Genomic DNA, 12,655 nt, shown 5'->3' with positions numbered 1-12,655 from the left:
GGTGAAAATAGTGGCAGTATATTTTTTATCAAATGACAAATCATCAAAGTATTGCTTGTAGAGAGAAAATGTATAGTACAAATATTGTTGACCAACTACAGGAATACTGACCTCAGAGTCTCCAGTTTACAGTGGGGATTCCCCAGTCCATCAGAGAGCAGCTTCACTCCTGAATCCTTCAGGTCGTTGATACTCAGGTCCAGCTCTCTCAGGTGTGAGGGGTTTGACCTCAGAGCTGAGACCAGAGAAGCACAGCCTTCCTCTGTGACTCCACAGCCTGACAGCCTGACAAAGAGATCATCATGACTTCACAAACACACTGTTAATTTAACACCAGTAGTGTAGAAGGACAATGGCAGATGTATTTGGTTTCATCTCTAAAACAACATATATATTAATCTTCCGTTTCCTAGAATTGTATGGTCATATTGTTATACTAATGTGAAAATAGTGGCAGTATATTTTTCTCCATATTCATGTCAAACCCTCATCTGTTTCACCTGCCTCCAGGTGTCGCTTATATCCCTGGTGTATATATCCCTGGTGTATATATCCCTGGTGTATATATCCCTGGTGTATATATCCCTGGTGTATATATCCCTGTGTTTCCCTGGTGTATATATCCCTGGTGTAAATATCCCTGTGTTTCCCTGTTGTATATATCCCTGGTGTATATATCCCTGGTGTATATATCCCTGGTGTATATATCCCTGGTGTATATATCCCTGGTGTATATATCCCTGTGTTTCCCTGGTGTATATATCCCTGGTGTAAATATCCCTGTGTATCCCTGTTGTATATATCCCTGGTGTATATATCCCTGGTGTATATATCCCTGGTATATATCCCTGGTGTATATATCCCTGTGTTTCCCTGGTGTATATATCCCTGGTGTATATATCCCTGGCGTATATATCCCTGATGTATATATCCCTGTGTTTCCCTGGTGTATATATCCCTGGTATATATATATCCATGGTGTATATATCCCTGTGTGTCCCTGGTGTATATATCCCTGGTGTATATATCCCTGGTGTATATATCCCTGTGTTATATCCCTGGTGTATATATCCCTGGTGTATATATCCCTGGTGTATATATCCCTGTGTTTCCCTGGTGTATATATCCCTGTGTGTCCCTGGTGTATATATCCCTGGTGTATATATCCCTGTGTTTCCCTGGTGTATATCCCTGGCGTATATATCCCTGTGTTTCCTGGTGTATATATCCCTGTTTCCCTGGTGTATATATCCCTGGTATATATATCCATGGTGTATATATCCCTGTGTTTCCCTGGTGTATATATCCCTGTGGGTCCCTGGTGTATATATCCCTGGTGTATATATCCCTGTGTTTCCCTGGTGTATATATCCCTGGTGTATATATCCCTGGTGTATATATCCCTGGCGTATATATCCCTGGCATATATATCCCTGTGTTTCCCTGTGTATATATCCCTGTTTCCCTGGTGTATATATCCCTGTGTTTCCCTGGTGTATATATCCCTGTGTGTCCCTGGTGTATATATCCCTGGTGTATATATCCCTGTGTTTCTCTGGTGTATATATCCCTGGTGTATATATCCCTGTGGTCCCCTGTTGTATATATACCTGGTATATATATCCCTGTGTTTCCCTGGTGTATATAGCCCTGGTATGTATCCCTGGTGTATATATCCCTGGTGTAAATACCCCTGTGTTTCCCTGGTGTATATATCCCTGGTGTATATATCCATGTGTTTCCCTGGTGTATATATCCCTGGTGTATATATCCCTGTGGTCCCCTGTTGTATATATACCTGGTATATATATCCCTGTGTTTCCCTGGTGTATATAGCCCTGGTATGTATCCCTGGTGTATATATCCCTGGTGTAAATACCCCTGTGTTTCCCTGGTGTATATATCCCTGGTGTATATATCCCTGTGTTTCCCTGGTGTATATATCCCTGGTGTATATATCCCTGTGGTCCCCTGTTGTATATATACCTGGTATATATATCCCTGTGTTTCCCTGGTGTATATAGCCCTGGTATGTATCCCTGGTGTATATATCCCTGGTGTAAATACCCCTGTGTTTCCCTGGTGTATATATCCCTGGTATATATATCCCTGTGTTTCCCTGGTGTATATAGCCCTGGTATGTATCCCTGGTGTATATATCCCTGGTGTATATATCCCTGTGTTTCCCTGGTGTATATATCCCTGGTGTATATATCCCTGTGTTTCCCTGGTGTATATATCACTGGTGTATATATCCCTGTGTTCCCCTGGTGTATATATCCCTGGTGTATATATCCCTGTTTTTCCCTGGTGTATATATACCTGGTGTATATATCCCTGTGTTTCCCTGGTGTATATATCCCTGTGTTTCCCTGGTGTATATATATACCTGGTGTATATATCCCTGTGTTTACCTGGTGTATATATCCCTGGTGTGTATATCCCTGTGTTCCCCTGGTGTATATATCCCTGGTGTATGTATCCCTCTTGTATATATCCCTGGTGTATATATATCCCTGTGTTCCCCTGTTGTATATATCCCTGGTGTATGTATCCCTGTATTTCCCAGGTGTATATATCCCTGTGTTTCCCTGGTGTATATATCCCTGTATTTCCCAGGTGTATATATCCCTGTGTTTCCCTGGTGCATATATCCCTGTATTTCCCAGGTGTATATATCCCTGTGTTTCCCAGGTGTATTTATCCCTGGTGTATTTATCCCTGGTGTATATATCACTGGTGGATATATCCCTGTGTTTCCCTGGTGTATATATCCCTGTGTATCCCTGGTGTATATATCCCTGGTGTATATATATCCCTGTTTCCCTGATGTATACATCCCTGGTGTATATATCCCTGGTATATATATCCATGGTGTATATATCCCTGTGTTTCCCTGGTGTATATATCCCTGGTGTATATATCCCTGGTGTATAGATCCCTGGTGTATCGTTCCCTGGTGTATAGATCCCTGGTGTATCCCTGGTGTATAGATCCCTGGTGTATATATCCCTGTGTTTCCCTGGTGTATATATCCCTGGTGTATATATCCCTGGTGTATATATCCCTGTGTTCCCCTGGTGTATATATCCCTGGTGTATGTATCCCTGTTGTATATATCCCTGTGTTTTCCTGGTGTATATATCCCTGGTGTATATATATCCCTGTGGTCCCCTGGTGTATATATCCCTGGTGTATATATCCCTGTTTTATATAATATAATATAATATAATAATATATCCCATTTAGCAGACGCTTTTGTCCAAAGCGACTTACAAGTCGGCTGGGGCCACTACTTTTACATATGGGTGGCCCCAGCGGGAATCGAACCCACGACGCTTGGCGTTGCAAGCGCCATGCTCTACCGACTGAGCCACACAGGACCCATATATATATATATATGTGTATATATCCCTGTGTTTTCCTGGTGTATATATCCCTGGTGTATATGTCCCTGGTTTATATATCCCTGTTTCCCTGGTGTATATATCCCTGGTGTATATATCCCTGGTGTATATATCCCTGGCGTATATATCCCTGGCATATATATCCCTGTGTTTCCCTGGTGTATATATCCCTGTTTCCCTGGTGTATATATCCCTGTGTTTCCCTGGTGTATATATCCCTGTGTGTCCCTGGTGTATATATCCCTGGTGTATATATCCCTGTGTTTCCCTGGTGTATATATCCCTGGTGTATATATCCCTGGCGTATATATCCCTGGCATATATATCCCTGTGTTTCCCAGGTGTATATATCCCTGTGTTTCCCTGATGTATACATCCCTGGTGTATATATCCCTGGTGTATATATCCCTGTGGTCCCCTGTTGTATATATACCTGGTATATATATCCCTGTGTTTCCCTGGTGTATATAGCCCTGGTATGTATCCCTGGTGTATATATCCCTGGTGTAAATACCCCTGTGTTTCCCTGGTGTATATATCCCTGTGTTTCCCTGGTGTGTATATATACCTGGTGTATATATCCCTGTGTATCCCTGGTGTATATATCCCTGGTGTATATATATCCCTGTGTTTCCCTGGTGTATACATCCCTGGTGTATACATCCCTGGTGTATGTATGCCTGGTGTATATATCCCTGGTGTATATATATATATATCCCTGTGTTTCCCTGATGTATACATCCCTGGTGTATATATCCCTGTGGTCCCCTGGTGTATATATACCTGGAGTATATAGCCCTGGTATGTATCCCTGGTGTACATATCCCTGGTGTATATACCCGTGTTTCCATTGGGTATATATCACTGGTGTATGTATCCCTGTGTTCCCCTGGTGAATAAATCCCTGGTGTATATATCCCTGTGTTTCCCTGGTGTATATATCCCTGTGTGTCCCTGGTGTATATATCCCTGGTGTATATATCCCTGTGTTTCCCTGGTGTATATATCCCTGGCGTATATATCCCTGTGTTTCCCTGGTGTATATATCCCTGTTTCCTGATGTATATATCCCTGGTATATATATCCATGGTGTATATATCCCTGTGTTTCCCTGGTGTATATATCCCTGTGTGTCCCTGGTGTATATATCCCTGGTGTATATATCCCTGTGTTTCCCTGGTGTATATATCCCTGGCGTATATATCCTGGCGTATATATCCCTGGTGTATATATCCCTGGCGTATATATCCCTGTGTTTCCCTGGTGTATATATCCCTGTTTCCCTGGTGTATATATCCCTGTGTTTCCCTGGTGTATAGATCCCTGGTGTATAGATCCCTGGTGTATATATCCCTGTGTTCCCCTGGTGTATATATCCCTGGTGTATGTATCCCTGTTGTATATATCCCTGTGTTTTCCTGGTGTATATATCCCTGGTGTATATGTCCCTGGTTTATATATCCCTGTGTTTCCCTGGTGTATATATCCCTGGTGTATATATCCCTGGTGTATATATCCCTGTGTATCCCTGGTGTATATATCCCTGGTGTGTATATATATATCCCTGTGTTTCCCTGATGTATACATCCCTGGTGTATATATCCCTGGTGTATATATCCCTGTGGTCCCCTGTTGTATATATACCTGGTATATATATCCCTGTGTTTCCCTGGTGTATATAGCCCTGGTATGTATCCCTGGTGTATATATCCCTGGTGTAAATATCCCTGTGTTTCCCTGGTGTATATATCCCTGGTGTATATATCCCTGTGTCTCCCTGGTGTGTATATATACCTGGTGTATATATCCCTGTGTTTCCCTGGTGTATATATCACTGGTGTATATATCCCTGTGTTCCCCTGGTGTATATATCCCTGGTGTATATATCCCTGTTTTTCCGTGGTGTATATATACCTGTTGTATATATCCCTGTGTTTCCCTGGTGTATATATCCCTGTGTATCCCTGGTGTATATATCCCTGGTGTATATATATCCCTGTTTCCCTGATGTATACATCCCTGGTGTATATATATCCCTGTGTTTCCCTGGTGTATATATAACAGGTGTATATATCCCTGTGTTTCCCTGGTGTATATATACCTGGTGTATATATCCCTGTGTTTCCCTGGTGTATATATACCTGGTGTATATATCCCTGTGTTTCCCTGGTGTATATATACCTGGTGTATATATCCCTGTGTTTCCCTGGTGTATATATACCTGGTGTATATATCCCTGTGTTTCCCTGGTGTATATATATACCTGGTGTATATATCCCTGTGTTTCCCTGGTGTATATATACCTGGTGTATATATCCCTGTGTTTCCCTGGTGTATATATACCTGGTGTATATATCCCTGTGTTTCCCTGGTGTATATATATACCTGGTGTGTATATCCCTGTGTTCCCCTGTTGTATATATATACCTGGTGTGTATATCCCTGTGTTCCCCTGTTGTATATATCCCTGGTGTATTTAACCCTGGTGTATATATCACTGGTGGATATATCCCTGTGTTTCCCTGGTGTATATATCCCTGTGTATCCCTGGTGTATATATCCCTGGTGTATATATATCCCTGTTTCCCTGATGTATACACCCCTGGTGTATATATCCCTGGTATATATATCCATGGTGTATATATCCCTGTGTTTCCCTGGTGTATATATCCCTGGTGTATATATCACTGTGTTTCCCTGGTGTATAGATGCCTGGTGTATAGATTCCTGGTGTATAGATCCCTGGTGTATAGATCCCTGGTGTATAGATCCCTGGTGTATAGATCCCTGGTGTATATATCCCTGTGTTTTCATGGTGTATATATCCCTGGTGTATATATCCCTGTGGTCCCCTGGTGTATATATCCCTGGTGTATATATCCCTGTTTTATATATCCCTGTGTTTCCCTGGTGTATATATCCCTGGTGTATATATCCCTGGTGTATATATCCCTGGTGTATATATCCCTGGTGTATATATCCCTGGTGTATATATATATCCCTGTGTTTCCCTGATGTATATATCCCTGGTGTATATATCCCTGTGGTCCCCTGGTGTATATACCTGGTATATATATCCCTGTGTTTCCCTGGTGTATATCCCTGGTATGTATCTCTGGTGTATATATCCCTGTGTTTCCCTGGTGTATATATCCCTGTGTTTATCCCTGTGTTCCCTGGTGTATATATCACTGGTGTATATATCCCTGTGTTCCCCTGGTGTATATATCCCTGGTGTATATATCCCTGTGTTTATCCCTGTGTTCCCTGGTGTATATATCACTGGTGTATATATCCCTGTGTTCCCCTGGTGTATATATCCCTGGTGTATATATCCCTGTGTTCCCCTGGTGTATATATCCCTGTTTTTCCCTGGTGTATATATCCCTGGTGTATATATCCCTGTGTTTTCCTGGTGTATATATCCCTGGTGTATATATCCCTGGTTTATATATCCCTGTTTCCCTGGTGTATATATCCCTGTGTTTCCCAGGTGTATATATCCCTGTGTTTCCCAGGTGTATACATCCCTGGTGTATACATCCCTGGTGTATACATCCCTGGTGTATATATATCCCTGGTGTATATACCCCTGGTGTATATATATCCCTGTGTTCACCTGGTGTATATATCCCTGTGTTCCCCTGGTGTATATATCCCTGGTGTATATATCCCTGTGTTCCCCTGCTGTATATATCCTTGGTGTATATATCCCTGTGTTCCCCTGGTGTATATATCCCTGTGTTTCCCTGGCGTATATATCCCTGTGTTTCACTGGTGTATATATCCCTGGTGTATGTTTCCCTGGTGTATATATCCCTGTGTTTCCCAGGTGTATATATATCCCTGTGTTATCCTGGTGTATGTTTCCCTGGTGTATGTTTCCCTGGTGTATGTTTCCTGGTGTATGTTTCCCTGGTGTATGTTTCCCTGGTGTATGTTTCCCTGGTGTATGTGTCCTGTGTTTCCATCCCTGGTGCATACATCCCTGGTGTATATATCCCTGTGTTCCCTGGTGTATATATCCCTGGTGTATATATCCCTGTGTATCCCTGGTGTATATATCCCTGGTGTATATATCCCTGGTGTATATATCCCTGGTGTATATATCCCTGGTGTATATATCCCTGGTGTATATATCCCTGGTGTATATATCCCTGGTGTATATATATATCCCTGTGTTTCCCTGGTGTATATATACCTGGTGTATATATCCCTGTGTTTCCCTGGTGTATATATACCTGGTGTATATATCCCTGTGTTTCCCTGGTGTATATATACCTGGTGTATATATCCCTGTGTTTCCCTGGTGTATATATACCTGGTGTATATATCCCTGTGTTTCCCTGGTGTATATATACCTGGTGTATATATCCCTGTGTTTCCCTGGTGTATATATCCCTGTGTTTCCCTGGTGTATATATACCTGGTGTATATATCCCTGTGTTTCCTAGTGTATATATACCTGGTGTATATATCCCTGTGTTTCCCTGGTGTATATATATACCTGGTGTGTATATCCCTGTGTTCCCCTGTTGTATATATATACCTGGTGTGTATATCCCTGTGTTCCCCTGTTGTATATATCCCTGGTGTATTTAACCCTGGTGTATATATCACTGGTGGATATATCCCTGTGTTTCCCTGGTGTATATATCCCTGTGTATCCCTGGTGTATATATCCCTGGTGTATATATATCCCTGTTTCCCTGATGTATACACCCCTGGTGTATATATCCCTGGTATATATATCCATGGTGTATATATCCCTGTGTTTCCCTGGTGTATATATCCCTGGTGTATATATCCCTGTGTTTCCCTGGTGTATAGATGCCTGGTGTATAGATTCCTGGTGTATAGATCCCTGGTGTATAGATCCCTGGTGTATAGATCCCTGGTGTATAGATCCCTGGTGTATATATCCCTGTGTTTTCCTGGTGTATATATCCCTGGTGTATATATCCCTGTGGTCCCCTGGTGTATATATCCCTGGTGTATATATCCCTGTTTTATATATCCCTGTGTTTCCCTGGTGTATATATCCCTGGTGTATATATCCCTGGTGTATATATCCCTGGTGTATATATCCCTGGTGTATATATCCCTGGTGTATATATATATCCCTGTGTTTCCCTGATGTATATATCCCTGGTGTATATATCCCTGTGGTCCCCTGGTGTATATACCTGGTATATATATCCCTGTGTTTCCCTGGTGTATATAGCCCTGGTATGTATCTCTGGTGTATATATCCCTGTGTTTCCCTGGTGTATATATCCCTGTGTTTATCCCTGTGTTCCCTGGTGTATATATCACTGGTGTATATATCCCTGTGTTCCCCTGGTGTATATATCCCTGGTGTATATATCCCTGTGTTTATCCCTGTGTTCCCTGGTGTATATATCACTGGTGTATATATCCCTGTGTTCCCCTGGTGTATATATCCCTGGTGTATATATCCCTGTGTTCCCCTGGTGTATATATCCCTGTTTTTCCCTGGTGTATATATCCCTGGTGTATATATCCCTGTGTTTTCCTGGTGTATATATCCCTGGTGTATATATCCCTGGTTTATATATCCCTGTTTCCCTGGTGTATATATCCCTGTGTTTCCCAGGTGTATATATCCCTGTGTTTCCCAGGTGTATACATCCCTGGTGTATACATCCCTGGTGTATACATCCCTGGTGTATATATATCCCTGGTGTATATACCCCTGTGTTCCCCTGGTGTATATATATCCCTGTGTTCACCTGGTGTATATATCCCTGTGTTCCCCTGGTGTATATATCCCTGGTGTATATATCCCTGTGTTCCCCTGCTGTATATATCCTTGGTGTATATATCCCTGTGTTCCCCTGGTGTATATATCCCTGTGTTTCCCTGGCGTATATATCCCTGTGTTTCACTGGTGTATATATCCCTGGTGTATGTTTCCCTGGTGTATATATCCCTGTGTTTCCCAGGTGTATATATATCCCTGTGTTATCCTGGTGTATGTTTCCCTGGTGTATGTTTCCCTGGTGTATGTTTCCCTGGTGTATGTTTCCCTGGTGTATGTTTCCCTGGTGTATGTTTCCCTGGTGTATGTGTCCTTGTGTTTCCATCCCTGGTGCATACATCCCTGGTGTATATATCCCTGTGTTTCCCTGGTGTATATATCCCTGGTGTATATATCCCTGTGTATCCCTGGTGTATATATCCCTGGTTTATATATCCCTGGTGTATATATCCCTGGTGTATATATCCCTGGTGTATATATCCCTGGTGTATATATCCCTGGTGTATATATATATCCCTGTGTTTCCCTGATGTATATATCCCTGGTGTATATATCCCTGTGGTCCCCTGGTGTATATACCTGGTATATATATCCCTGTGTTTCCCTGGTGTATATAGCCCTGGTATGTATCTCTGGTGTATATATCCCTGTGTTTCCCTGGTGTATATATCCCTGTGTTTATCCCTGTGTTCCCTGGTGTATATATCACTGGTGTATATATCCCTGTGTTCCCCTGGTGTATATATCCCTGGTGTATATATCCCTGTGTTTATCCCTGTGTTCCCTGGTGTATATATCACTGGTGTATATATCCCTGTGTTCCCCTGGTGTATATATCCCTGGTGTATATATCCCTGTGTTCCCCTGGTGTATATATCCCTGTTTTTCCCTGGTGTATATATCCCTGGTGTATATATCCCTGTGTTTTCCTGGTGTATATATCCCTGGTGTATATGTCCCTGGTTTATATATCCCTGTTTCCCTGGTGTATATATCCCTGTGTTTCCCAGGTGTATATATCCCTGTGTTTCCCAGGTGTATACATCCCTGGTGTATACATCCCTGGTGTATACATCCCTGGTGTATATATATCCCTGGTGTATATACCCCTGTGTTCCCCTGGTGTATATATATCCCTGTGTTCACCTGGTGTATATATCCCTGTGTTCCCCTGGTGTATATATCCCTGGTGTATATATCCCTGTGTTCCCCTGCTGTATATATCCTTGGTGTATATATCCCTGGTGTATATATCCCTGTGTTCCCCTGGTGTATATATCCCTGTGTTTCCCTGGTGTATGTTTCCCTGGTGTATGTTTCCCTGGTGTATGTTTCCCTGGTGTATGTTTCCCTGGTGTATGTTTCCCTGGTGTATGTTTCCTTGTGTTTCCATCCCTGGTGCATACATCCCTGGTGTATATATCCCTGTGTTTCCCTGGTGTATATATCCCTGGTGTATATATCCCTGTGTATCCCTGGTGTATATATCCCTGGTGTATATATCCCTGGTGTATATATCCCTGGTGTATATATCCCTGGTGTATATATCCCTGGTGTATATATCCCTGGTGTATATATCCCTGGTGTATATATATATCCCTGTGTTTCCCTGATGTATATATCCCTGGTGTATATTTCCCTGTGGTCCCCTGGTGTATATACCTGGTATATATATCCCTGTGTTTCCCTGGTGTATATAGCCCTGGTATGTATCTCTGGTGTATATATCCCTGTGTTTCCCTGGTGTATATATCCCTGTGTTTATCCCTGTGTTCCCTGGTGTATATATCACTGGTGTATATATCCCTGTGTTCCCCTGGTGTATATATCCCTGGTGTATATATCCCTGTGTTTATCCCTGTGTTCCCTGGTGTATATATCACTGGTGTATATATCCCTGTGTTCCCCTGGTGTATATATCCCTGGTGTATATATCCCTGTGTTCCCCTGGTGTATATATCCCTGTTTTTCCCTGGTGTATATATCCCTGGTGTATATATCCCTGTGTTTTCCTGGTGTATATATCCCTGGTGTATATGTCCCTGGTTTATATATCCCTGTTTCCCTGGTGTATATATCCCTGTGTTTCCCAGGTGTATATATCCCTGTGTTTCCCAGGTGTATACATCCCTGGTGTATACATCCCTGGTGTATACATCCCTGGTGTATATATATCCCTGGTGTATATACCCCTGTGTTCCCCTGGTGTATATATATCCCTGTGTTCACCTGGTGTATATATCCCTGTGTTCCCCTGGTGTATATATCCCTGGTGTATATATCCCTGTGTTCCCCTGCTGTATATATCCTTGGTGTATATATCCCTGGTGTATATATCCCTGTGTTCCCCTGGTGTATATATCCCTGTGTTTCCCTGGCGTATATATCCCTGTGTTTCACTGGTGTATATATCCCTGGTGTATGTTTCCCTGGTGTATATATCCCTGTGTTTCCCAGGTGTATATATATCCCTGTGTTATCCTGGTGTATGTTTCCCTGGTGTATGTTTCCCTGGTGTATGTTTTCCTGGTGTATGTTTCCCTGGTGTATGTTTCCCTGGTGTATGTTTCCCTGGTGTATGTTTCCCTGGTGTATGTTTCCCTGGTGTATGTTTCCCTGGTGTATGTGTCCTTGTGTTTCCATCCCTGGTGCATACATCCCTGGTGTATATATCCCTGTGTTTCCCTGGTGTATATATCCCTGGTGTATATATCCCTGTGTATCCCTGGTGTATATACTCTGTGTTTCCCTGGTGTGTTTATCCTTGTTTCCCTGGTGTATGTATCCCTGTGTTTCCCTGGTGTATGTATCCCTGGTGTATGTATCCCTGGTGTATATATCCCTGGTGTATATAGCCCTGGTGTGTATCCCTGGTGTATATATCCCTGGTCTATATACCCCTGTGTTTCCCTGGTGTGTTTATCCCTGTGTTCCCTGGTGTATATATCACTGGTGTATATATCCCTGTGTTCCCCTGGTGTATATATCCCTGGTGTATATATCCCTGTGTTTCCCTGGTGTGTTTATCCCTGTGTTCCCTGGTGTATATATCCCTGTGTTTCCCTGGTGTATATATCCCTGGTGTATATATCCCTGTGTATCCCTGGTGTATATATTCTTGGTCTATATACCCCTGTATTTCCCTGGTGTATGTATCCCTCTTGTATATATCCCTGGTGTATATATCCCTGTGTTTTCCTGGTGTATATATCCCTGGTGTATATGTCCCTGGTTTATATATCCCTGTGTTTCCCTGGTGTATATATCCCTGTGTTTCCCTGGTGTATACATCCCTGTGTTTCCCAGGTGTATACATCCCTGGTGTATACATCCCTGGTGTATTTATCCCTGGTGTATATATATCCCTGTGTTCCCCTGGTGTATATATCACTGGTGGATATATCCCTGTGTTTCCCTGGTGTATGTATCCCTGGTGTATGTATCCCTGGTGGGTGTATATATCACT

The 12,655-nt window shown here is 42.5% G+C and overlaps 1 protein-coding gene and 1 pseudogene across 1 annotated transcript in view; both read right to left on the bottom strand.

Moving 5' to 3' along the window:
• The window catches only part of LOC135535059 (NLR family CARD domain-containing protein 3-like), a 126,407-nt pseudogene that overhangs the window by 61,647 nt on the left and 52,105 nt on the right, over positions 1-12,655 (bottom strand).
• The window catches only part of LOC135535052 (E3 ubiquitin-protein ligase TRIM39-like), a 63,505-nt gene that overhangs the window by 1,930 nt on the left and 48,920 nt on the right, over positions 1-12,655 (bottom strand). Inside the window, exon 2 of the mRNA XM_064961783.1 lies at positions 112-285. Coding sequence (XP_064817855.1) covers positions 112-285 — 174 coding nt within the window. The remainder of the gene's footprint in view (positions 1-111; positions 286-12,655) is intronic.

Source organism: Oncorhynchus masou, unplaced genomic scaffold (assembly GCF_036934945.1).
Source record: "Oncorhynchus masou masou isolate Uvic2021 unplaced genomic scaffold, UVic_Omas_1.1 unplaced_scaffold_439, whole genome shotgun sequence".
Lineage (NCBI taxonomy): Eukaryota > Metazoa > Chordata > Actinopteri > Salmoniformes > Salmonidae > Oncorhynchus > Oncorhynchus masou.
The sequence above is the reverse complement of the archived record's forward strand: the minus strand, read 5'-3'. Positions and strand labels throughout refer to the sequence as shown.